We start from the raw sequence: 25,278 nt of genomic DNA, 5'->3' as shown, positions 1-25,278 counted from the left end.
CAGACCAGAAATGCTGCAGTGCCAGAACAGCCATAGAGTCCCAGACTCAGCCAGGATTTCTGTGCCCAGGGCTGACTGAAGCCTGCACCACCTCTGGATAAACAGGATGGGAATGCAGCACTTTGCACCCACAGACACCTTAGCAGCTCATCACACAAATTCACCTGGGAAAGCCTGGCTTGGCTTGCCCTACACTTGGAGCAGGGGGAAGGAGTGGAAGAGCAGAGCATGGGGGGACACATCCCAGGAGGACCTGGAGGCAGCAGGGATGTGCAGGTCTGTGTGCAGATCCTTCCCCAAAAGCCAGTGCATCCTGTGGCAGTTCCTGTTCAGCTGACACTGGAACATTGGCTCCTGGATGCATCACAGGTTTCCTGTGCAAACCCAGCCAGGTCACCCAGCCCTCAGTGCCCTTGCAGAACAGAGGGGTCACATTTAACTGTTCCCAGGGATTGACTCACTGATGTCTAAGGCACTCAGAAATCCCTAGATCTGGGGAAAAACCATGAGCAAACACCATGGAGAGCACAGCACCCAGAGAGAAGAGCCCCCCCCACACACACAGGCTCCCACACACTGACTCCACACGTGAGGTCCAGGGTGTTTATAACTTGCAGTACAGACACGGTGATCTTTCTACTGAGACAGAGAGAAGATACCAGACAGAAGTCTATCAGGGTATTTCTGAACAGTGTTCCCAAAGGATCTCAGGATGAACTTGCTTCCACTAGGAAGGATGTTTGCTCTCAGAAGGGCCACCCAAATACTGGGCAATACAGCTTTTAGGCCAGAAAAACCACAGATGGGAGAGGCTGTGATTTGCAAAGCCACCTGATTTCAGCAGCTCTGTTTGTAGCAAGTTTGCATGGTCCTTCTTTCCCTGATTCAGGGATCTTTGTCTTTCTTGCCCTAAGCTGACCCATGGTGCAGAGGGACAAGAAATAATGGAGCCACTTGTCTTGTAGGCATCAGTGGCCTCCAAGCAGTCCTCTGCCCAAGGATGGGAAGAAGCAGTGGAGATGGAAGCCATTCTCTCCCATATCCATCCAGCTCCCCAGAAGAGCTTTGGTCTTTTCCACTGGGATAAATTTGAGCACCAAGTGGGACAGTGCCAGCAGCAGCCCCAGCCACACAGTGGCTCTGGGCATTGTCACTCCGAGGTCTGGATGTACACAGGGACAGCCAGCATGGTGCAGGGCCCGTCTGAGGCTGTCTGCAGCTCTGCCAGGGCCAGGTTGGAGGCCATGCTGTTGGGCTGCCCAGGGACCAGCTCCGAGTCAGCAGCTCCTGCTCCACCAACCACGATGGACAGGACAGCATCTGACTCCTGGAAGGGCTCTTTGTTGGGGCCCCCCTCGGGGGGGCTGTCCCCAGCAGCGCCGTCCTTGAGCTCGGGCAGCCCCAGTGCCAGCCCGGCCTTGCGGCCCCGCACCACGCGCTTCTTCTGGGCCTTGCGCAGCTGCAGCTCCTTGTCCTTGGGCGAGCCCAGGCGGCACTTGTGGTCCCTCATGTACTTGTGGCGAGTGAAGCCCTTGCTGCACGTGGGGCAGCGGTATTTGTAGTTGCCGGTGTGCGAGCGCTGGTGCTCCACCATGTGGGCGCGGCGGCTGAAGGACTTGTTACAGTACTGGCACTTGTGGATCTTCATCCCTGCACACGGAGCACACAGAGGGAGAGCGGAGTTAGACCCAGCCATCCCGCCAGGGGGAGCGGGACAGCGTCACCTCCTCCTCCAAGGAGGTGCTCCCTCATCAAAGGGCGGAGACACTGTGCCACACACAGTAAAGGGTAGGTGGCTACAGCTTCAGTGGCTGTCTTTAACCATTGTTTTAGTCCTTTGTAAAGTCATAAAATATCCTGAGCTGGGAGGAATCCCCAGGATGAGCCAGCCCAGCCCCTGTCCCTGCACAGACACCCCCAGAACCCCATCCTGAGCATCCCTGGCAGCGCTGTCCTGGAGCTCTGGCAGCCTCGGGGCCGTGCCCGTTCCCTGGGGAGCCTGGGCAGTGCCAGCACCCTCTGGGGAACAACCTTTCCTCATCTCCAGCCTGACCCTCCCTGGCACAGCTCAATCTGTTCCCTCAGATCCTATCCCTGGTCACAGAGAGCAGAGATCACTGCCTGTCCCTCCACTCTCCTTTAGGAGGAAGCTGCAGACTGTAAATAAATATTCTTACCTCAAGTAAGAGCATTAACACATCACCAGAAAAACACGTCAGGTAATTGTGATGGAAATGTAAAACAATCTTGAAGTATTGTTTATAGTAAATAGTAATTTTATAATACAATTTATAAAAAATAGTAATTTTTTATAGTAAATAATTTTCACCTTTTTTTTCCCCTCCAAAATACGGGAATGTACAGTCTGAAAGAACCCATGACTGCACATCTGATAGCCCATCCCATCTGATCCTACTCTGCAGGGCTTTGGGCACAAGGAAAGATGTCCAGTTTTACCCCAAGAGATAAAAGTCTGATTGTTCCCTGGGGTATGGGAATAGATAATGGGAATAAATTATTTGTCTTTATGAGAATTGGGAGTATAATTTTTGGAACACAAGAAGGGAATCAAATCCCATGAGATCTTCTTTTTGGATGTGAGATGGGATGGGGAGGAGTGGACAGAGCACTCTGGATATTTATTTGATAGCAAACAGACCAAATAATCCAGCTCAGCTCCTGAATCTCACCAGCAGGCCCTGCCTACAGATTATATTGTCTTAGAAACCAGCCCAAAGCTTAGACATAATCCTGAACAGACACTCAAACAGGCCTGCAGCAAAAGAGAGGAAAAAAAATCTAAAGCTAGTAAATGGTTCTTATTTCTCAGGCTTAGTCCTTCTGCCACATGCTCCTGCAGCACCACAGGGAATCCCAGTCACTGCATCCCCAACCACTCACCTGAATGGGACAGAATGTGAGCCTTCAGCTTGTCAGGCCTGTTGAACTCTTTATTGCAGCCTGTGTGGCTTCTGCAACAACAACAAATGCTGGTGAGATGTGAGAATCAGCTGAGAAGCAATGTATAGACAGATCCCACACCATAAAGAGAACCATGACCCTTCTCCTTAGCAGCACCTAGATGTTTCTCTGGGTGCAGCCTCAGCAGGAGTTCGCTATTTCAGCCTTTCTGGGGAGGGGCAAGGACTAAACAGGCTGACCACAGGGACATGTGGCTTTTTCTAAACTACACATGGTCTGTGTCTCACTAGGAATGCTCTGAAATGCAGCAGGTTCAAGATCCCAGCTGGAGACAGAAGTATTTTGGAAGGAGGTATGAGGTTGGTTGGAGCAGAGAGAAGCCAGTCAGTCTTGGCTATCTCAGAAAGTCCATGGCTATCCCATGGATTTGGGGCTGCACCTTCCAAAACTCGGTTCCTCTAGCTTGTACATTAGGTCCTATGTTGCCATATGCCTTTGGAGACATGGCAGTGAGTGAGAGCCCATCCTCCAGGCAACCTCTGTAGTCAAATAACGCTCCTTCTCTTTCTAGTGCTCCCCAAGCCTCCCATGAAGGCAGCAGTTATTTTACAGGGTTGATGAAGCAATGAAATGTGGCCCTACAGAAGTCAGTAACAAAGAATTGGGACTCTTGGGTTCCCAGTTAGCACACAGCATTCCAACCTCCCCACGCAGCCTGGCAGGTGCCACAGTGTCCCCTAGGATACCTGCAGGAGACATTCCCCCCATCCCAACCCCAGATACGTTGTCATGTGCAGACACTACATACGAGAAAGGACATTTGTACTTCTTGAAGGGCTCGTGGATGAGCATGTGGCGCTTGAGCTTGTCCTTGCGATTGAACGCTGCGTCACACACCGAGCACTTGAAGGGCTTCTCACCTGGGGAGGAGACACCAGGACTCAGGGACAGTCCAGCCACACAGGCTGCTCTGGCCATGGACAGGGCACCAGGCCAGCTGTGCCACAAGATAAACTTCCCTGCCCTATGGATAAATCATGCAGAATTAGGTTGGAAAAGACCTTCTAAATCATTGAATCCAACCTATAACCTAACACCACCTTGTCAACTAGACCATGGCACTGAGTGCCACAGTCTTTTCTCAAACAGCTCCAGGGATGGTGACTCCACCACTTCCCTGAGCAGCCCATTCCAGTGCCCAATCACCCTTTCTGTGAAATTCCTCCTGATGTCCAGTCTAAACTTCCTCAGGTTAAGCTGGCACAGCTTAAGGCTGCGTCCTCTTGTCCTATTACTGGTTGCCTGGGAGAAGAGACCAACCTCTATCTGGCTACAGCCTCCTGTCAGGGAGTTGTAGAGAGTCACCACAGCCTTTTCTCCAGAGCAAACAACCCCAACTCCCCTCAGCCCCTTCTCAATAAAGTAAAAAAAATGGATGGGCACAACCCATGCTGCACACTGCTCCTGCTCTCCAGCACCAAATTCCTCAGCTCTGCCACCACAGCAGGTGGGGAAGCCACCTGTGTGTCCTATTTCTAGCTAGTGCAGTGCTGGGCACAAGGCTGAACCAAACCCATCAATCTGAAACCACATTACTACAAATGGCTCAGAGCCAACTCTGTCATCCCTGCTAGCAGGGCTGGGCCTGGGGGTATCCCCAAGCTCAGGGCAGCCAGGACTGTGGCACAGAGCTGATGAGCACTGGGAGCAGAGGATGGGTACCCGAGTGGATGTGGGCATGCAGCTTGAGGTAGTGCTCCCGCCGGAAGAACTTCTTGCAGATCTGGCACTTGAACTTGCTGCCCCCGCCGTGCGTGGGGATGTGGCGGCGCAGGTACCGCTCACAGGGGAACACCTGCAACAGAAACACAGCTCAGAGGGGAACCCCTGCAACAGAAACACACAGCTCACAGGGGAACACCTGTAACACAAACACATGGTTCAGAGCCGGCACCATGCATGGGACATTATGGAACTGGCATGGGGGTGTAGCCAGGATAGAAAACGTAAGAATCATAGAATGGGTTGGGTTGGAAGGGACTTTAAACATCATCCAGTCCCAACACCCCTGCTGTGAGCAGGGACACTTTCCACCATCCCAAGTTGCTCCAAGCCCTGTCCAACCTGGCCTTGGACACTTCCAGGGATGGGGCAGCCACAGCTTCTCTGGGCACCCCGAGCAAGAAGCTCAGTCACTGCTTTCCCAGGAAGGATGCACTGTGAAAACCTTCAACAAAAATTCAAAGCAGAAAAAGTACCAGAACTTTTTAAAGAAACACATAAGCTGAAAACCTTGCTGTCAATTGTGTAACACTGCAGTGCTGAGGAGCAGCATCCCAGAAGGAGGCCTAGGCTCCCACCAAATCCAGCAGTAGGATGGGCTGGGCAAGGAGTTCCTACCTTCCTCACAGTGTTAACTTCACTTTTTGCTTCCTCATAATCTGTTATCCAAGGCTCCTACTCATGGAGCCAAGGGTTCCTGTCCCCCTCAGAGCCCTTGCCAGGTGTCCAGGCCTGGCTCAGGCTGTGCTCAGCACTCACCTTCTGGCAGTGAGGGCAGGGGAAGTTGTGCGTTGCTGTCTGCAGATGCTGCTCCAGGGCTTCTGGGGTGGAGTATTTATTGACACACTTCACACACCTGCATGTGGAGAGAAAGCACAGAGCGTGTGAGCGAGGCTACTGCAGCCAACCCCACACCACAGGCAGACCTGCCCAGCCCAGTCAGCTTCCAGGGTGATCTTTGACAGAGCTGATACAGAAAATAACCAGTCAGGTGCTCTAAAACCTCAGCAACCCACATGCTAGCTCACACTCACACTTAGCATCCTTCAGAGAGGAAGATACTGGAAAGTTGGGTGGAGAAGCCTTTAAATACCAGTGCACTTGCCACAAGCTGCCATGGGAGCACCCAGATCTGAGCACATATTCCACACTGCTTCCTCATGGAGACAAGCCTTAGGTAAGGACTTCACTTCACTTCAAACTTCCATCTTCACTGCTTGAAGACATCAGCCCCAGAGAAGGAGCCGAGAGTGGGGACACAGCATGGCAGGGGTCACACATCCTGGCAGTGTTTCTGTCAAAGGGCTCTGCCAAAGCTGACTGACAGCAGGCACTGAGGACAGGCACCATCAAGCAGTGAGGACAAAGGTACTCACCCTGTTCCTGCTGTGAAACCCCTTCTCTCTAGGACAGACTAAAACCTCCTCAAGCAGGGCTCTGATCTGAACCCCACTACCAAGCTGCAGAACAAAGCTCTGTAGTGCAAGGATAACTAGAAACGATGGTCTAGGCAAGAGTTAACAGATATTCATTCCATGAAGTTCCTAAGTGACTCCAGTATCTCCTAGGCTTCCTAGTCTCCCTGAACATTTTTATGGGCATTCCAAAAGTTATGTGGAGCTCTTTGTGGAACTCCTCACACTTTCCCTCCACACTAGCAGAAAAGCTTTTGAATGAACCCTTTTGCATTGAAGGGACAGGAAATTTTTTTCTGGGCACAGCACCCACAGTCCCTTCCCTGCAGGTGGAGAATCACAGGCTGGGAAGGGTTTCCCTGGCTCTCTGACCCGGCCCAGGGCACGTTCAGCCATGCCCATCTCACTCTTGACTGGTGATAAGAGGAATTGCAGTGACAGGATCATCCCACAGAACCAACAACAGCGTTTTGCTGTCATTCCAAGAGACTCCCTGCATTCAAAGTGCTTGGTCCTTGCAGTCTGGTGGAGGGATCCCCCATGTGCCACCAGGGTGTCCAAAAGCACCACAGCCACTGGACACAGGGCCCCCTGTCCCCTCTAAGGCCCCAGCAAGCATGCTCTGCACCCACTCACTCCTACAAGCCTTGTGAGCAGCGATTGTACTGTACTTGTACACGGCCATGTCCTTCTTGGGGCTGTGCTGGGGCAGCAGGCTGTGCGAGTACTGGTGCACGCCCAGCTCGTACAGCGAGGGGAAGTCCTTGCTGCAGAGGTGGCAGCGGTAACTCAGCTCCTCCTGGTGGCTCTTGATGTGCTCGAGGAAGGACTCCAGCTTCTGGAAGGTCTGGGCACAGGTCTTCACCACACATTTGTACACCTAGGAGAAGGTAGAAAACTAGAGAGGCTCACCATGGAAACAAGCTGGGAAAAACCTCTGCCAACAGACAGAACTGCCTTCCTTTCTGGAAAAAAGCACAGACTGTCAGGCCACATCCCTGAGAAAGCAAGGTGGGACAAAGGGGTGTTGATGTGAGGGCCTGAAATCACTTGAGTGAGTGGGACCACAACACCCCAGAACTGATTGTCCCAGGACCAGAAAGCTGCTACTTAGACTGAAAAGTTTGGACTTCACAGAATCATAAAGGTTGGAAAAGACCTCCAAGGTCAGTGAGTCAAATCTTTGAACAGAAAACCACCTTCCCAACCAAACTACAGCACAAAGTGCCAAGTGCACTCAGTTACTGAACACTTCCAGGGAGGATGACTGCACCACTTCCCTGGGCAGCCCAGTCTAATGCTTGACAATCCCCTCTGTAAAGAAATTCCTCCTGATGTCCAACCTGAACCTCCCCTGGCACAGCTTGAGACTGTTTCCTCTTGTCCTGTCCCTTGTGGGAAAGGAACCTCACTCCTGTCAGCTGCATCCTCCTGTCAGGGAGTTGTGGAGAACGAGAAGGCCCCCTCTGAGCCTCCTTTTCTCCAGGCTGAGTCCCCCAAGCTGCCTCAGCCATTCTTCCTCTGCCTTACTCTCTAGAACCCTTCCCCAGCTCTTTTCTGCCTTCTGTAGACATGGAGGTGCTGGAGCCTGTCTTTCTGGAAGTGAAGGGCCCAGAACCGGACACACTTCACTTCTTTGCTTTCTCTCTAGCCACCCAAACCTGCTTGGCTGAATTCCCACTTAGTTTTCAAAGTTTTCAAAGACACCCAGACCACACAGGTACAACCCTAAGAGCTGAGCTGCATGTGAAAAACTGGCAGCTCCAGACCAAAAGGCTCAGGACAGACCCCAATAAAGAGTGTATTATATGAAGCCAATCCCAATATTGCTACCCACACAGGCCCCTCTGTCCCTACCTGCTCATTCTTGTGCTGTGTCATGTGTGATTTGAGCTGGAAGTAGGTGTTGAACTTGCTGGGGCAGAACTGGCACTGGTAGGAGCTGTCGATCAGGACAACCTGCTTGGTGTCCAGCTTGCCCGCCTCGCTCTCCTCCAAGGGGCTCAGCTCCTGGGGTGGGGGCACCGCATTCCTGGGGGGCTGGGGCAAACCTGGAGACAGGGAAAGTCACAGCCTGCCATGAGACACCTCTGAAAGCTGCTCTGCAAGCACCATGCTGCCAAGACAGGCAGGCCAGGCTCTTCTTCCCTTTCAAAGACAGACTCTCCAGATCAGATGAATCTCTCCAACAGGGCTGTTTACAAATTTGTTGACAGATTATTAAGGGGTCTGACTACTCCCTCTTCTCCTCCCTAGCCCATTCTCTTTTTCCAGGGCTATAACTGTGCTCTGTGGAGCAGTCAGAGAACAAGCCTTCACAAGTGAACCAGAGTGAGATTTACTCCCAGGACAGGAGATCTAGCCAGGATTCACAGTCCATGATGCCTACAAAGAGCAGCTCCAGTTGTCCCTTGTCCCAGACATTACATTGTCACTCCATTCCCTCCCCTATCTGGTCTGGGGCCACCAGCAGGAAGGGGATTCAGACATCAGCAAGGAGTCCTTCTCTGCCTCAAGTATTTACAGGTGGCCACTGAGGCCACATCCAGCCTGGCCATGAACTGCACAGTGCAAAGCCAGAGCACTGGGCTGTCCTAAACCAGCAGCTGTCTGTCCCCTAGGCCAGAGCTGTCAGGTGTGGCTTGTGCACTGCCAAAGCTGAACTGCCAGGGAGTGAACAGAACACCTTGCTCTGTTTATGCACATACTGGGACACAGTTTGGAGCCATTGTCTCCACCAGCATCTGAACCCACCATGAGGGTATGAAATGATGCAGCTTCCAGCTGGAGCCGAGCAAATGCCACTCTTAGTGTAAGGAATGCAAACAGCACACACAGCTCCCCTCCCTCCCTGCCTTTGTAGAGGTGCAGAGACCTCCAGCCTCCTCACACCACTTTGCTTTGCCCCACACACACCATCCCCAGGCACCACACCTGTGTTCTCCTCATCCTCAGGCTGGCTGGGGTTCAGGGCCATGACCTGCACAGTGATGGAGTTGCGGGAGATGGTGCAGCCCAGCCCTGGAGGCCACACTTTATGGGTCTGCATGTGCTTCTTCACGTTGGACTTCTGGGCAAAGGCTCGGCCACACACAATGCACTGGAAGGGCTTCTCACCTGTGTGACTGAACAGGAAGGTACCAGGTGAGCAGCTGGAGAGAGGAGGCAGCCCCAGGGCAGGGCCCATGGAGAGGTGGCTGCCAAAGGACAGTGCTGGGCACTTGGTTTGGCACATCACACCTGGACCCACCAAACAAGGGCTTTGAGAACTGATTCACCACAGGAGATGGATTGTGAGAGGCCTGGGGAAACAAAGCTGGGGCACACACAAAATACATGTGGTCTGGGAATGACAGGGGATCAAAGGAAGAAGCAGGAGAGGGAAACAGCTCTGCAGCAACATCCCTGTCAGGGTTCCTGCAGAGACCTTGGGGACCTCCTCACTTTCTACAAGGGTACAAGGCTTTTACTCCCTGTCACTCTTCTCTCTCCTGCACACCTCTTCGAGCTTGCAGAGCCCTGATCTGCCTGAATGTGCTCTCCTTTGTCCATAGCAAAAAGGTCTTTCTACGCTGTCCTTCTGCTTCAAGAAAAAGTGAAGAGTCCAGGCTGGGAAGAGGTGCAAAAACCACTACTTGTTCCTTCCATCTGTTCTAAGTCCAGCTGACCACTGAGGGAAAAAACTCTGCAGATTTCAGCCCCCTCCTGCCAGGGTAAAACTCTCTGATTAGAGCTCCCTGTATAGACACTGAGTTTGGCCTACACTTTGCTAACAGCAGCAAACAGGAAGGCTGCAGCTTGCTAGGGAGGGAGAGGAAAGGGAAGGGCAGAGGCAAGCAATGGGAATGCTGCTACTCCAGTGATCAGGTGACAAGGTTTTTTGGCTGTCGAGGTCTCATCAGCAAGGAAAATGAGCCTCCAGTCCCACCATAAAGATTACATCCATGATACAGCCTTCACTGTAGTCACTGGGGAAAAGGTATCCTGAGGTGAATGAAGGATCCTTCCCACTGCAGCACAGATTCTGGGACACAACAAACCAGACTGCACAGACTCCCTCAGCAGAGCTGTGCCCTGCTCCAGCCCAGCCACTCTGCTGTGTGCAGGGCAGGGCACTGTTACCTCCTGATGTGCTGCTGCAGGTCGAAGTTCTTGGTAAAGGCCTTGTCACAGTATGTGCATTTCAGCTTGGGGGACTTGGGTTTGCCTGAAAGGAAGAGGAATGAGATCACACACAAGAACGAGATCAGGTGGCTCAGCCCTGTTCCCACTGCATCACCAGGCTCTCACTCCAAGACATGACTGTCCAGGACCAAGAATAAAGAGTTTATGGAGAGATAAGACCTGCCTGGCCAGCCTGGGGAGTGTTCATGGGCACAAACATTCATTTACACAGCCTGAGCCAACTCTACAACGCCTGAGCAGTGTAGTCTGCTGGGGCAGGGCATCCCCCTCAGGCAACAACCACTGCCTTCCAGGGACCTTTCCAGCTACAAAGCACCAACCTTAAAGGTGCTTTGGGCATTGGGAAAAGACACAGCATGAGTGAGAGGAAGAGCATCAGCTCTGTCTCTGCTGTGAACCATCATGTTTTCCCTCCAGAGCTGCACAGTCAATGCCACCCCTCAGGGAGCCCATGGCCCAGCAGTACAGCTGGGACAGGCCCAGTGACCCCCAGGGCAGGTGCTGGAAGGGACTCACCTTCCTGCAGCCCACTCAGGATAGGCCCAGTGACCCCCAGGGCAGGTGCTGGAAGGGACTCACCTTCCTGCAGCCCACTCTCGTTCTTGCAGCGGCGAGTTTTGGCAGCAGCAGGGGAATCAAAGCCAACCACAGAGCCTCCTCCTGCACTGCCCAGGGAGGTGGGAGCACTGGTGCTCTTGGCCTTGAATCCCTGTTTCCCAGGGCTGTACACAGGGGGAGAAGGGTAAACAGGGCTTTCCACACACTGGCTTGGTACCTGTGAGAGGGCAGTTCATCAGTGCAACAGGTTTGCTACAGAGAATTATACCATGCCCTAACTTCCATCTCCCTCCACACCAGGCTGCAGTTGGGCTGCCTTCTGCCAAACTGGATCAAATTTCTGGTTTACCAGTCCAACAATGTGTCTCTAACCAAAACTAACACCCTGCACCAGTGTGAAACTCCTGCTGAACATCAAAAAGCATCCAGAAGTTATTTTAGCAGGAACAGGGCAGCAAAGAAACACTCCAAGGGAGCTGTCTTGTCCCTTATCTATGTCTCGTGCCTGGGAGAGCTTCTTATCCCTCTGGAGCAGGTTAGCAGAAGGATCACTGCTGACCCTGTGAGTTCACACCAGTCCTGAAGCAGGGATCTCCAGGTCCTGCTGCCTGTCCTGGCAGGACTGCAGAAGGGAAGGAAGGCACAAGGAAACTCCAGGTGCCAAAGCACAGCTGCTTATGTCAGCATCAAGATTACAAAAAACCACTTAAGAGACAGAATGATCAGTCTGGAGGGATAGTTTAAGGGCATTTCTGCTGCCCACCCTGATAAATTAACACAGACCACTACTTATCCAACAACCCCATCCAGAGCAGATGCCAGTTACACAGGTAAAACCTCAGCCACACCCAGCAGCTCCTGCTGTGAAGGGCAGTGCAAATGCAGAGACTGCAAACAGCTGATCCACCAGTAAATCCACCTGGCCTGTGCCATTCTTTAGCAAAAGCCACCTTGACAAGCTCATTGAGATTTAGACTGGATTTTTCTCTCCACATAAGCCTGAAGTGTGCAGTGTGATGCTCTGTGAATCTACAGAAGGTGAGCCCCTCACCTCTGCTCCCTCTCACTCCCAACAAATGCAGTATGCCCCAACCAGAAATAAATGTTCAGGTTCTCTCTCTGCCAGTCCTCTGTTTCTCTTAGCTGCTTCTCCTGTTCTCAGAATCCTCATCATCTTACTGATCTCCTTCTGTTTGCTACCTTCTCCCAGAGAAAATAATTGCTGTGAAATAACCTAGCCCATCTTCCCACACTACAATACCACATTCCTCAAGGCCAGACTGGACGGCACTTGGAGAATCCTGCCCAGTGGGAGGTGTCCATCCCAAAGGCAGGGGATGAGCGTTAAGGTCCCTTCCAACCCAACCCATTCTGTGATTCTCTGAGGGCAGATCCTTAGGAGCAGCCCTGGCCTTACCTCCATGGGCGGGTAGGGCTGCATGCCCAGGGTCTGGATCTCCACGGTGCTGGATGCTGCCAGGGGAGCAGGGGCACTGTACACCTCCACCACCCCGCTGCTGCTGCCAGGCTGCCCCGGAGCGCCCAGGCTGGCCGGGGGGGGCGGGGGCTGCGGAGGGGGCGGTGCTGGGGGCGGTGGTGGCGGCGGGGGCTGGGACAGGTAGCCAGCCCCAGCGTGCATACTCATGCTGCTCTGCAACCAGAGAGACACCACACGTTGGAAATGCAGCAGCCAGGAGCTGGAGGGGCTGCTTCCTCACACACGTTCCCCATCCCAATTTGCCTGCAGGAACAGTGGTGATGTCTTGGCACAACACAGCACATCCAACTGGCAGGTTGGACCAGATCATACTGGAGGCCTGGCATGACCTGTGGGTACATACTGCCTCCTCCAAAACACAAGCCCTCAAGCCCCACTGCTTTTAAAGCTTTCAATCCTTCTGGTTACAAGGAATATTTTCAGAGCATGAAGAACACGTACAGCCCAGCCAGCCTGGGGAGAGCCCAAACAACCCTCCCAGGAGGAGGGAAATCTATGGACAAGGGCCCTAGAAGCCAATCATTATATGGAGGCTCAAAAAAAGCTGGAGACCACACTACAAAGATCTAAGCATCCAGCAAAAAGCAAGTTTGTGAGCAACACCAAGCTGTGTGGAGCGCTCAAAACACTGGAGGGGAGGAATGAGGCATCCAGAGAGATCTGGACAGGCTTGAGAGGTGTGTCTGTATGAACCTCAGGAGGCTCAACAAGACCAACTGCAAAGTGCTGCACCTGGGTCTGGGTGATCCCAAGCACAGATACAGGCTAGCAGTGAATGGACTGAGGCAGCCCTGAGGGGAAGGACTCGGGAGTGTTGGTGCATGAGAAGCCCAACGTGACCCAGCTGTGGGCACTTGAAGCCCTGAAAGCAAACCATGTCCTGGGAGGCATCTCCAGCAGAGTGGGCAATATCCCTGGAAGTGTTCAAGGCCAGGCTGGACAGGGCTTGGAGCAACCTGGTGTAGTGGAAGATGTCACTCCCATGGCCATGGGGTTGGATTGGGTGAGCTTTACCCACAACTCCTTGAATCCACACGTGCCCCTTACCTGCACTGGGGGCTGCACTGCTGGCATGGGCTGGTCCAAGGAGGTGAAAGCAGACATGGCTGACATCAGCACCTCATCACTGACCAAGATGTTCCCCTGCACCAGGGTCTGAATCAAAGGTGATGGGGGAACTGTGATGTACGTAGAGATTTGCTGAAAGAAAAGAAAGATACACTGTTAAACAGCAACAGGACAAAACAATATCCAAAGAACAATGATACTGCCTTTTACTGAGCCTCAGGGTCTGTGCTTTCATAGCCTCTGGTCAGCAGTGAGCCACAGTAATTATCTGCAGCTTCCTGCTGAGTCTGTGGGAGTTCTTAGCTCCACAAACGTTCTTCAGAAAAGAGGAAAAAATATCACAAAAGTGGCCATTGGCTGCAAGTCACATCAGGGGTTATGATCTGCAGGACAAACTGGTCATGGACAAGTTCAGGCCTCTCCTAGGTGGTTGCCCCAGCAAGGGAAGGTGGAAAACTCAGGGAAGCTCCTCTGGCTCAGATGGTGAATGTCAGGCTACTCTCTTCAGGCTTCACTCAGGTTATAGCAGGGGAGGGAGGCTGTTGAATTTTTTGGCAGTAAAAAAGTAAAAACCTGTGTTTGCAGGAAGAAGCACCATCCACTGTGACTACATTAACTTGCAAAAAGCAGTTGGTTTGAAAGTACTTTGGAAGCCACAGCTGCAGGCACATTATATGTCATGCACCAGAGACTCACACTGGAGAATTCTCCAGGGAATGAAAGTTACTCCAGAGGGGATATTCCCCCAGCATTCATCACACCACATTATGTGGGCTTATTTGCAAGAATGAGAGAGAAGGGATGCAGGGATGAAGTTCCTCCACTTCTGCCCACGAGCCAGACCATGGCCTGGGGACAGCAAGAGCCATTGCCCTGAGCACTGTGAGAGTACACCCAGGCTTGTGGCCAGGCTCTGACCCTGGGGCTCTTCAGTGGAGCCCAGCTCTGGCTGCAGCACAGACAGAACATGAAACCCCTTCTGTCCTGTCCTGAAAAAAGGCTGTCAGACATTCCTGCTGTGGGACACCTCACTGCACAGGGCCCCATTTAACCACAAGGTGAAAAGCCAACAGAGGGACAACAGCTGAGCCTCCTAGCATAGAGCTCAGTCATGAGGCACCATTGGATGTAAAATCATCACCCTGCCACCCCCAGCCCCAAATCCCAGCAGCAGAGCTGTGCTGCAGCACCATACCTGGCGGCCAGCACTGGGAGCCTGCTGCACTGAGGTGATGGACGGGGTGTACACGCTGTTGGTGGCCAGAGACACCGAGGACAGGGACGGGGCACTGCCCTGGCACTGCTCTCTCTTGTGGGTCATGAAGGCAGGCAGGGAGTTGAACTGCTTCTTACACTTCCCACACAGGAACACGTCCTCATCATCTGCAATGAAGAGCAGAAGTTCAGGCTTCTCCTGCATTCCCCAGTGCTCCACCCAGCAGCCACAGTGTAGGGTAACAGGCACCTTTGATCTCAGCACCCTGAGGACATCATCATCAGGAGAGAGCAGCTGCAAGGGCCAAGCTGTCCCTCATCCCCTAAAGTGATGTGACTGAGCCCATCTTAGCCCTGTCCCATACACAAACCCCACTGACCCCCTGGGACACACTAATCCCACTGTCTGTCTTCTCATCCCAAACACAGGAACAACCGACCTTGCTCCTGTAGCACCCTCTGCTTTTGGTCAAAGCAGCTCCTTCCAAACCATCAGCATTATGCTGGCTGAGGCAGATTTTATTACTCAGGTTGCACAAAGCACAAGAAGTACCTTGGATAAGGACACAGAGTCACTCTCAGCTTGTATCCTAAAGCCACCCTCCCCAACACTGCTGGATTTTGGCACCTATATCTGACGTTAGAAGCAGAAAGACAACCCAGTTACATGTCCCAGCTGAAATCTGCAGGGTTAGCAAACCATACACCATTTGCACTCCATGCAGGCAGACTCACAAGGCTGTTCCCCTGGCTGAGTCATAGCCTGAAGTTGACCATTTCTGGAGACACAGAATGTAACTCCTCAGGGGATAACTCTCCCTCCACCCAGCAAGCTGTAGTCCAACACTGAGGGTCCACATGCACATAAATTACCAGCTCCCATATTCACTCATACACAGATACTCCAGGACTGGAGCACCTGATCTCTCCAGAGAAGGAGTGGATATTAAATAAAAAGCATGAACAGTAACAGGGACTAGGTGTGAGGACAGTGGCTTCTCCCTCCCTTTGTATCTTTATTGGAAGCTCTGTTGTCATGACTGCCTCCAAAAACATCACTGCTTGCTTGGGCACTTGTCCCTTCCTCCTGCTCTGCCTGGTGCTGCTGAGCATAGCAGCACCTACCCAGCCAGCTGTTCTGCCAGCTGTGCACACTGCAGGGCAGATGTGCAGCTCTCCTGCCCCTGTCCTCTCTCCCAGTGGCACCAGGACTCACCCATGGGCTGGATGACAGTGGAGGAGTTGACACTGGGAGCAGATGGATCTGTGACACCTCCTTGCCCATCCAGTAAGGACTGCACAGCCAGCACTGTCTGATTATCCATCCCTGAAAGGAGACACAAGCATGGATGGTGAACTGAACACAGCCACACAGGGCATGTTTGGGCACTGGGAGCTCACTCCTGAGCCACTCTCACCTTCTCACCCTCCACTCCACAGCATCAACTACCACACAACAGCAACACTCACACCTGTCTTCAGAACTCCTCTGGTGCAAAAAGAGAAGGGAAGAAGGGCAAGGAAAGCCAAAAGAGGGTTTGGTTTCAGGCAGTTGGTGTAGAGAGGAAGGATGCTTATAACACTGGGTATGAAAAGAGCTGAGAAGTCACAGGGAGTGTGGGGATGTCACAGGGCAGAAGCCTGAGTGGAACTGCCCAGGGATGCAGCACAGACACTGACTCAGGGCAGACAAAACCCTCATGTGCAGCAGCCCTCCCAGCAGCAGTGTCACAAACACCTCCCTGCTTTCAAGGCCAACATTCCCAGATCTGATCAGATACAGGGCATACACACCCAGTCAGGTTTGTTGGTACAATCAGCTTACTTGCTTTGGCATAAACATTTTCCACTGTAGTTAAAACATTTTTAAATATTCCAGATAAATACAGAAGATTGGGACTGCTCATCTAGGGAGACAACCTGGCCAGCAGTACAGGACTGTGGATTAAGAACGGCATGCTCTTTCTTTTTAGAAATTGAATGTACAGACACAAAGAACAATAAAGAGCAAAAAGGGGTGACTTTTATGCACCATTCCTTCCTATCACTCTTTTATGACACAGAACTCACAAAGGAAGCAAATGGCACAGCAAGGTTGTATGTTATGTCTTGTGGACTATGGGAGAGAAGAAAGCTCTCAGGGTTCTTAGGTGGCTTTTCACTTCCAGATCTTTGTAAAATGAAACTGCCAGACTCTGAACTCAGAATTATGTGCCACAGGAAAGGAAAATCAATTGGTCTGATCACTCCTAAGCAGTGAGGTGAGGGCTGTGCTGAGATGCAGAGAGGTTGCTCAGTAGCAGGAAAGACCATGAAGCACCATAGCAGACCACAGCATAACAGACCAGCACAGCAGGAGCACCCACCACCCCAAGCTCTTCTCATAAAATTACTCCTGAACAACTGCAATGTTACCTTCTTGGTAGGGAGTACCCATACAACCTACAGCCTTCTAAAGATACCCTAAATACTCATTTCTCCTGCATCTCCAGTGTGAAGTATGTCACATTAAGATTCTGTGAATGCCTTTTTCATCCTTTCACTGAGAAGATGCTGCAAACCCTGCTCGTGTCCCTGGGAGAGAGCAGAGCACCACCCTCCAAGGGCACAAGCAGCTGCTGGAAGGCAGCAGATCCCACATCACACACTCCCATCAAATTCCCACCATGCCTATGGGAAGCCTGTCACACAGATCACAGAGGCACAGCAAAGCTGCAGGTCCAGTTCTGCAAGCCTTGGCTTGCAGGGAGAGCTGGAGCCAGCCCTGCTGGCAGAACGCCGCTGGAACAGTGCTGGGAGGATCTCCTCACTCCAGGCAAAGCCCTGCTCTAAAACACACCTCCTCCTGCACAAAAATCCTCTGGTCAGCTGCAAAGGGAGCACTGCAGGCTTCTGAGCACAGCCAAGGCACAGAAGCATGGAGCAGCTTCTCCAGCAAAAATAAGCTAGAAGGAAAAGAAGGATCAAAAATTCAGGTGAAGTGTAGTGAGGGGATAACTATGATTGCACAAACAGTGCCACTCTTGATGTGCCTGGCACTGGACAACTGGGATTCCTTCTGGCATACAGTCAGCTCTTCCAAGGGAAAAAGCCACAGAATTGCCTTGATCCCACTAGGAGGGAGAAGCCTGAGGAGAGGCCAAGACCTGAACACAATGATGCAGCAACATCATCAGTGTTGCACTCAGCCACTTGATGGAGAAAAATGGTCCAGGACAACAGAAATATTGATCTGGCAATTCAGGGCCCCTGCACTTCACTGAGTAACTGCACACCATGACACTTCCCAGAGGGAAAGCCCTGAGGACAGGGCTAACAACCCATGAAGACAAGCTGGCAGTCACTTGGTTACATGGGGGCAGTCACAGCCATCCAGAGAGTCCAGAATAAAGCCCTGGCTCGATGCTGCCCTGCCTACAGCCAGCACCAGGCTGCAGGATGCTCTTCAGTTATGGAATTTTAAACACCTAGCTCCCTCTCTCCTAGCAGCAGCAGGAGCTGAGGTGCCCAGAGCTGACAAAAGCACAGTGATTTGGGGAAGATAAAAGCACTGGGCTACTGATCTGTGCTTTTTTCCTTCCCTTTCAAATGTCTCCCAGCTGGAGATTAAACAAGACTGTCCATGTCACCCAGGTGCTAACTTGCCCTTGTGATAAAGCTTTTTTTTTTTTTCCAACGGGAGTACCAGGTGCTTTAGTGACAGGTGAAGATGCACCTGTGCCCTGCAGCACCCTGAGACCAGGCTGCTCTGAATGCCGTGTCACTATCGACTTGTAACCCAATCAACAAGACAAAACAAACAAGCTCAGGCACTAAAAGCTGCCAGTTACTGCAGGCTTAAAAAAACCCCACACTTTCTCAGTTTGCTGAAAAGCTTTTCTGTCTGGAATGCTGCAGGGAAACTAACACAATGAGGAGCTGATTGCATAGAGGAAACAGGGACCCGATTCTACACAGGATGCTGGAAAACGCACCAAGTAACCTGACAAAATAGAGAAAAATATTTATTCTCTGCTCCTCTCTCTGCTGCTGTGGTCACAATGATATTCAAAAGCATGGGTGACAATCCCAATGCCACACCTTCCAGGCAGTGGTGTCTCCCCATGTAAAGAAAAATAACATTTGTAATCCAATTTAGGAAATCAATGGCTATGAAAGTTTCTCTCCAAAGAGCCAGTCCAGTGTCAGACTGCCTCAGTTTGGCACCTCCTCCTCAGACAGCACCTGGCTCTAACAGTGTCACAACACTGAAGTGAGATCCATTTGAGCACAAATTCACCCACAACAGCCACTGTGCCAAAGAGCACAGTCACCCTCAAAATACACATGCAGGGGCCAGCACCCACCCAGGCACTACCCCTGGGGCTGGCATAGAGCATGGCACAGCAGTGGGACCAGCAGCATGAGCCCTGGGGCATGGAGAGGATGGGGGACCCCAGCGTGCAGGGACCCGCGAGGCACAGGAGTGTTGAGGGTGCCCTGGGGATAGGTGGTGCAGTTCCCTGGGCACAGAGATAGGTGATGGGATGTCCCGATGTGCAGGGCACAGGAGCAGGGAGGGGATGAGATGGCCTGGAGCACCAGGGACGGGATGGGATGGGATGGAGTGTCCAGGAGCAGCAGGCACAGGGGCAGGGTAGGGATGAGGTGCCCCAGAGCAGCAGGCACAGGACAGGGAGGGCATGGGATGCCCTGGGGCGTCCGGCACGGGGCAGGGCAGGGATGCGGTGCACCGAGCACAGGGCCTGCGGTTCATGAGGGCTACCCTGCACACGGGGATGCCGCGGCGCGCAGGCAGGAGGTGGCACGGGGCCGGGGGACCGGAGGTGACAGTGGTGCCGCAGGGAGCCGCGGACAGCGTGGCGAGCCCCGGGCTGCGGCGGGGAGCTGCCGGCAGGGACTGCAGCTGTGTCCGCGGCGCGGGAGACAGCCCGGGGCTACCGGGAGCGCCACACGCCGCGCCGGGCCGGGCCTCACGGGCGGCCCCGCGGCGGCCCCTCGGCCCGCGAGGCGGCAGCGCCGGACAGGGGGAGCTCGGAGGAGCGGGGGTCGCGCACCCCGGATGTCGCCGCGGCTCGGGAGGTCCCGGCGCGGCCCCGGTCTGGCCCCGTTACCTTCCAGCGCCTCGAAGATCGCCTGCGCCATCTTGGAGCAGCGGCGGTAGCGGTGCCGCCAGGGGGCGCCCGCCGCCCGCCACGGGCCCACAGCGCGGGAGAGGTGGGGGAGGCCCCAGGGGCGTGGGGGTCGTGTTCAACCCGGGGCGCGGCGGGGCGGCACTGCGACAGTCCGCACAGCCAGGGCACGGACCGCCCGGCGGCTGCCCCTGCCCTCTTCGGGCTTCCGGCGAGGCCGCCGCGGCCGCGACCCCCAGCCCATGACCGGGCTGTGCCGGGCCGGGCTCACATCGGCGCCCGCTGCCCTTACCGAGCGGGTGGGCGGGACGCCTTGCTTGGCCCCCATTGGCTGCAGGACAGACTCTGCACACCAATGAGAGAGTGAGGTGGTTCCGCTTATTGGCCGAGAGCCGTGATTGACAGGAGTGCGAGCCTATGGGAGCGGCGGGCGGGGCCGCGCCCCCGGAAGCGGCGTGCAGGGGGTGCCATGGCCGGCGGGGCCATGGCGGGCGGTGGGGATTCATTCCGTGCTCTGCTCCGCGCCGCCAACGCGCTCCTGCAGCAGCGCCGCTACCACGCCGCGCTCGCCGTCATCAAGGGCTTCCGCAACGGCGCCGTGTGAGTGCCGGGCCCGGGCGGCGGGGTGTCCATGCCCCCCGCTCGGTGGGGAGGCCGGGGATGCTGTGCCGGGGAGCGGGGGAGGCGATTCCGCCTCCCTCACCTGCACTTGGGGCGGTCTGAGCTGAACCTGGGGTCACCTTCGGGCCTGCCTCGCTCCCGCTGGGCTCCTCCCGGTTTGCTGTGCTGATGGGCTGACTTAAAATAGATATTTGGCTAAATAGCTTCTAATAGGCTGTTAGTAGAATAGAAATACAATCATTTCATGGTATAAAACAAACTCAGTGAAATATCTGTCTACCTTTGCAGTTATGGAGCCAAAATCCGTGCCCCACATGCCCTGGTGATGACTTTCCTGTTCAAGAGTGGGAGGTATGAACCCTAATTCTGCATTTCTGTGTTGCTGTTTGGAATATTTTTTGTCTCAGTTGTCCGTTTTTCATATTTCCAGAGGGTTTAAAAAGATGAGGGATGTGTGAGCCATGGCTGAGCCTTGTCCTGATAGTGAAGCAGACACAAATCAATATAATTGATGGAGTTAATCACTCATGGAATGGTTGATGAGAACCAGAGGACAGAGGGGGAATTAGCAGATGCCAACAGCAGTGTTCTGTCCTGTGTTGAAATATGGGAACTTAGACTATAGCAGTGCATGTTATGCCTTTCTTTGAGAGCCAGAGGTTTGCATTTAGCGAAAAAAAATTTTTTTTAAAGACTTGTTTGAATAGTGAGGAAATTAAACACAATCCAGGATTCCTGATATGCCCAAGCCATCAGTGACCAGGCTGAGTGAGTGCAGAGTGCTGCCTTTTAGCTCTCCTAATTGTCTGTTTGTTTCCCTCAGTTTAAGGGAGAAGCTGAAATCCATTGCCCAGGCTACGTACGCTCATTCCAGGAACCTGGCCTATTTTGTGTTCACCTACAAGGGGCTCCTGGCAGCACAGTCCCGACTGCAGGGGAAAAAAATCCCATTTCATTCTTTCCTTGCAGCCTGCATTGGAGGCTGGCTGGTGTTTGGTGACAACAATCCCATCAACAGCCAGGTAAAGGCACTTGCTGAAAGTTTCTCTGACCAGGAAAAACAACAGGCGTGCCAGGAAGGGGTTGGTAGTGCCTGTTTCTGGTGGTTCTGACCACAGAGCATTGTTCTTTTATCCTGTTCTCTGCACAAATTGCTGTTTTGACTGCTCTGCATTCAAGTCCCAGGTGTGGTTGTGTGTCTCCATGAGCAGTGTGGGCAGTTGGAGTGCTGGAAGCCCAGGTTTGCTTCCAGAGCTGCAGTGAGTTCATAGGAAGGCAGACAGGTGACCCAAAGCTGGGGTTATCCCAGCTGGCACCTGAGCTGTGGTCACTACCTGTGTGTTCCTGGTCTGGCAGGGTTAAACTCTATCTGAAGTGTTGTGAGTGTAGAGCTTAATTAGTTAGAGCTGCACTGAACTAAACTGGTTCAACTGACAATTAAACTGGTTAAACTGGGGGATGTTTGATTTAAAGCTGGTTGTTAACACATGGTCACAAACCGAGGAGTAAAACACAGAGCTGCAGATGAATCCAAAGTGCTCGACTTAAGCCCGGCCTTCAGGCTGCTAGTTAGGCTGTGTCCAGGCTCCTGAGCTCACACCTGCTTGGCAGGACTGCTCTGGGTCTGTTCCATTATCACCATCTGAGGTGGCATGAGCTGGGCAGAGACAGAACTTATGCAACTGCATAGAAGTGTTGCATGAAGTGATTGCTAAATCAGAGCAGCAGGGCTTTGAGGAGACACCAATACCTGGGGCTTTGCAGACTGCTGGGAGGGGAAATTACAGCCTGTTTGCTTTGAAGTGGGGGAATTGTTCCCACCCCTCCTGGCTGGATTGTCACTGCTGAATCCCTGGAGCTGGCTGTGCTCAGTACTTACCCCCTGCTCTCTGGGTTTTCCTCCTGCAGATCATCATGTACCTGCTGTCCCGGATCCTGTTTGGTCTGTCTCGGCTGGCTGTGGAAAAGGGCTACATCCCACAGCCCAAGCAGGATCCCTTCCCTCTCGTGGCTGCCCTGGTGTGGGGGACAGTCTTGTGGCTCTTTGAATACCACAGGGAGACTCTGCAGCCCTCCCTGCAGTCCTCCATGACCTACCTGTACGAGGACAGCGAGGTGTGGCACGACCTGTCTGACTTCCTCATTTACAACAAAAGGACGGACAGCAAGTAGGTGCTTCACTCTAAAACACCTCAGAATGGGATGAGACCGCCCAGCAGCTGAGGGAAAAGGTTATTCTGTTGCTCTTGACCTGTGATTTTTCTTAAATTTACATCTATCAAGCAGAGTTGGCTCTTGTCTCCAGGCCAGAATGTTCTGATCAGTCTTTTGGCTCCTTTTAGAGCTAGCATACACCCCACAGAAACTTGTTGCAGTCTTTTTTAAGAGGCCTTATTTTCCCTACAAGTATGGTGTTGGGGCTTCTTCTTTAAAAACTAAATATATTTATAAAATGACAGCCTGACACCAAGTGGAGAGTGTGAAAACATGTTCTGTGGCTCATCTGAATGTTTAGAACTGTTTTCTTCTTTGCTGCTATGCTCACTGCAGTGTGATTGAGGGTGAAGGGAGTGGGGGACCTGCTGGGCTCTGAAAGCAGGGCCATCATTTCTTCATTGCTGGGGATGGCTGGAAATCCTGTTTAAACTATTACAAGGACAGCTGTGTGCTCCTTGAGAGAGTTCTGCAGTTTTCCCTAGAGAAACAATAAAATATGTAAGAATAGAACTGTTAGGATTGTCTTGTACAAGCCTGGTAAGTCAGGCTTGGAAAGACTATTTTTGCTTGGTTTCTTTCCTGCACTTGGGCTGAATCTGGGCCTCTGCAGAGTGCACTAATAAATAACCTGTAATTATTTCAAATTTGTTTGTAAAGCTTTTAAAAGCTGCTTGAACTAAATACCAAAAACTGTTACACAACGTGGGCTCCTCTACACCCCAGGGCTTGGATCTCAGGCTGGGGACTTTGTGTGTCCAAGGGAGCACCATTTGCCAAGCACTTTTATTTTGGTGGAGCATGGCAAGGTCGTGCTCTGAGGTCCAGAATCTGCCCTCCACAGTAGTGGCACATGTTGGCAGTAACCAGATTTGAATCTGATTTTGTACCTGTAGTTTGTGCAGGCCTGTTGCTGAGCCAGGCCGAGGCCATGAATTAATTTATTAATTATCTTCCTCTCACAAACACTCTTCTGAGCCCCAGGATAGGGCAGCATGCCCTGAGATGTGGCAGAAGATTGACTAGATAGCTGAGAAAGCACAAAAACTGATTTAATTAATCAGTTAATAAATTTAAATTCCTAACAGTGCAAGGCACTCACCTGCCATATAACACTACACAGTTCACTCAGTGATGTGCACTGAAATAATTCCGCCACACTGGTTTGATGTGATGATATTTCCAAGAGAATCATTGAGTTCCCTGTTCCCTTTTGGCTCAGTTGGGACTATTTGGTTCAGTTTCCCTGTATCCACTTGCTTTTCCTTGACCTGCCCATGTCATAATCCTGCTGGTGCTCTCTTCATCATCTTTTGAACTTATTACTCTCCAGGCTCTGGCAATGTCTCCTATTCAGTGGCACAGCTGAAACAGTACATTTAACTTCAGGGAGCTTCTGAGTAGAAAAAAATTCTCAATTTGTTCTTAAGTAATTTTGCCTTGTCCTCCTAAACTCCTTTATTACTGTAGCTCATATTCAGAGTGCTGCTTTGCTCTTTATTTTTCCACTTTTCTTTGTCCATGCAAATCCATGATGTATGTGATGCCCAAAAACCAAGATGCTTCTTTGTTACAATAACTCTCTATGATCCTTTTAACTTCTAATTTCATTGCTAGCTTCTGCTTAACTGCTGTTACTGTCTGGATTGAATAATGGAATTGGAGCATCCATCAGACCCCATGAAAGCTGTAAAGTTAGGAATTTGGTTTGTTTCTTTTGGTTAAATATTTTTCTCTGTGTAGAGAAGCATAAAGATTCAATACAGCTGAAGCTACAGGTGAAATCTGATTCCTTTATAAGCATCTTTATTTCCACCACTCCTGAGTATTTGAAGCATCACAATTTTTTGTGTCAGAAGCCTTAATAGTGTTCCAAATAAGAGCATTGGTATTCTGCTAAAATTGGTGAATTCCTGCAAGCTTTGATGGGATTTCAGAAAGCTGACAGCTGTGGCTTGGGAATTGCCTCCTAAAACTATTAAACTCACAAATCCTTGACCATGTGTACTTATTGCAGCAAAAAGGTTCTGTGAGCTGGGTGTCTCTGAGAAAGTTTTGATCTGTTAAATTTGTAGCTGGTATTTCTTTCTCTGAGAAGGGCTTGTGGTTCCTTTAGAGGTGGAATAATCTTCCTGTGCTGGGAATTGTACTGCTGTGGCTGCTGGTGAAGCCCTTCAGTGTCCATGAGCAGGACAAGTGCCCTTTCCTGACCTTTTCACACTGCTCTCTGTCCTCTCTAGAAAATAAATCCCAGCCAAAAACCAGTGTCTGCAATCAGCCTGGCAGCAGTGAGCATGACTTCTCCTTGGTTCAAAACGCCCTTTTTCTTTTGGGAATCTCTCCCTTTCTCAGGAAACTGTGCCCTAGCCTGCAGCCATCTGTAGTGGAGCCCCAGGAGGCAGCTGCCATGCCTGGAAGCCCAGCTCCTCCCGGGAGCACAGCCCTTGGGCTTGGCTGACCGTTGGTTTTCCTGCTGTGCTGGGGCAGGACGTTAAGCTGCAAGTCACTGCTTTCCCCAGGGAAGTAATTGGGACAGCTCCTTAATGACATCAGCCCCATGGCTCTTTCTGGGACCAGATAGCTGGGGATGAGCCCCTTCTGCTGCCAAGGTGTTGGAACAATGCAGGCGTGTAGTAGGGAAGTGAACTAGAAGTAATTTGTCTGAGGC

General features: G+C 52.1%; 2 protein-coding genes across 2 annotated transcripts; one reads left to right on the top strand and one right to left on the bottom strand.

Annotated features, from left to right (window-relative positions):
* Positions 1-589: 589 nt before the first annotated feature.
* On the bottom strand, positions 590-19,966 carry ZNF341 (zinc finger protein 341). Its single transcript, XM_033075088.2, has 15 exons — positions 19,758-19,966; positions 15,860-15,970; positions 14,624-14,811; positions 13,408-13,560; positions 12,280-12,513; positions 10,884-11,079; positions 10,242-10,326; positions 9,054-9,244; positions 7,977-8,170; positions 6,791-6,999; positions 5,464-5,560; positions 4,645-4,777; positions 3,731-3,842; positions 2,902-2,972; positions 590-1,650 (listed from the first exon to the last, which is right to left on the bottom strand). The coding sequence occupies exons 1-15, from the start codon at positions 19,786-19,788 to the stop codon at positions 1,151-1,153; spliced, it is 2,505 nt and encodes an 834-aa protein (XP_032930979.1). The 5' UTR covers positions 19,789-19,966; the 3' UTR covers positions 590-1,150.
* A 258-nt stretch (positions 19,967-20,224) lies between these two features.
* PXMP4 (peroxisomal membrane protein 4) lies at positions 20,225-24,606 on the top strand. Its single transcript, XM_033075118.1, has 4 exons — positions 20,225-20,375; positions 20,685-20,747; positions 21,220-21,418; positions 22,305-24,606. Exons 1-4 carry the CDS (start codon positions 20,245-20,247, stop codon positions 22,566-22,568), a joined length of 657 nt encoding a protein of 218 aa, XP_032931009.1. The 5' UTR covers positions 20,225-20,244; the 3' UTR covers positions 22,569-24,606.
* The last annotated feature ends 672 nt before the right edge of the window (positions 24,607-25,278 follow it).

The sequence above is a fragment of the Catharus ustulatus genome, chromosome 17 (assembly GCF_009819885.2).
Source record: "Catharus ustulatus isolate bCatUst1 chromosome 17, bCatUst1.pri.v2, whole genome shotgun sequence".
NCBI classification, from domain to species: domain Eukaryota; kingdom Metazoa; phylum Chordata; class Aves; order Passeriformes; family Turdidae; genus Catharus; species Catharus ustulatus.
Note: the sequence above shows the minus strand (reverse complement) of the source record. Positions and strands in the feature narration are given on the sequence as shown.

Excerpts from the sequence above, each read along its gene's own strand:
- ZNF341 (XM_033075088.2), bottom strand. The coding sequence starts at position 19,788 with ATGGCGCAGGCGATCTTCGAGGCGCTGGAAG. Across the intron at positions 15,971-19,757 it reads GATCTTCGAGGCGCTGGAAG|GGATGGATAATCAGACAGTG; the intron begins GTAACGGGGCCA and ends GTCTCCTTTCAG. Across the intron at positions 13,561-14,623 it reads CTCCCAGTGCTGGCCGCCAG|CAAATCTCTACGTACATCAC; the intron begins GTATGGTGCTGC and ends CTTTTCTTTCAG.
- PXMP4 (XM_033075118.1), top strand. The coding sequence starts at position 20,245 with ATGGCCGGCGGGGCCATGGCGGGCGGTGGGGATTCATTCCGTGCTCTG. Across the intron at positions 20,376-20,684 it reads GGCTTCCGCAACGGCGCCGT|TTATGGAGCCAAAATCCGTG; the intron begins GTGAGTGCCGGG and ends CTACCTTTGCAG. Across the intron at positions 20,748-21,219 it reads TTCCTGTTCAAGAGTGGGAG|TTTAAGGGAGAAGCTGAAAT; the intron begins GTATGAACCCTA and ends TGTTTCCCTCAG.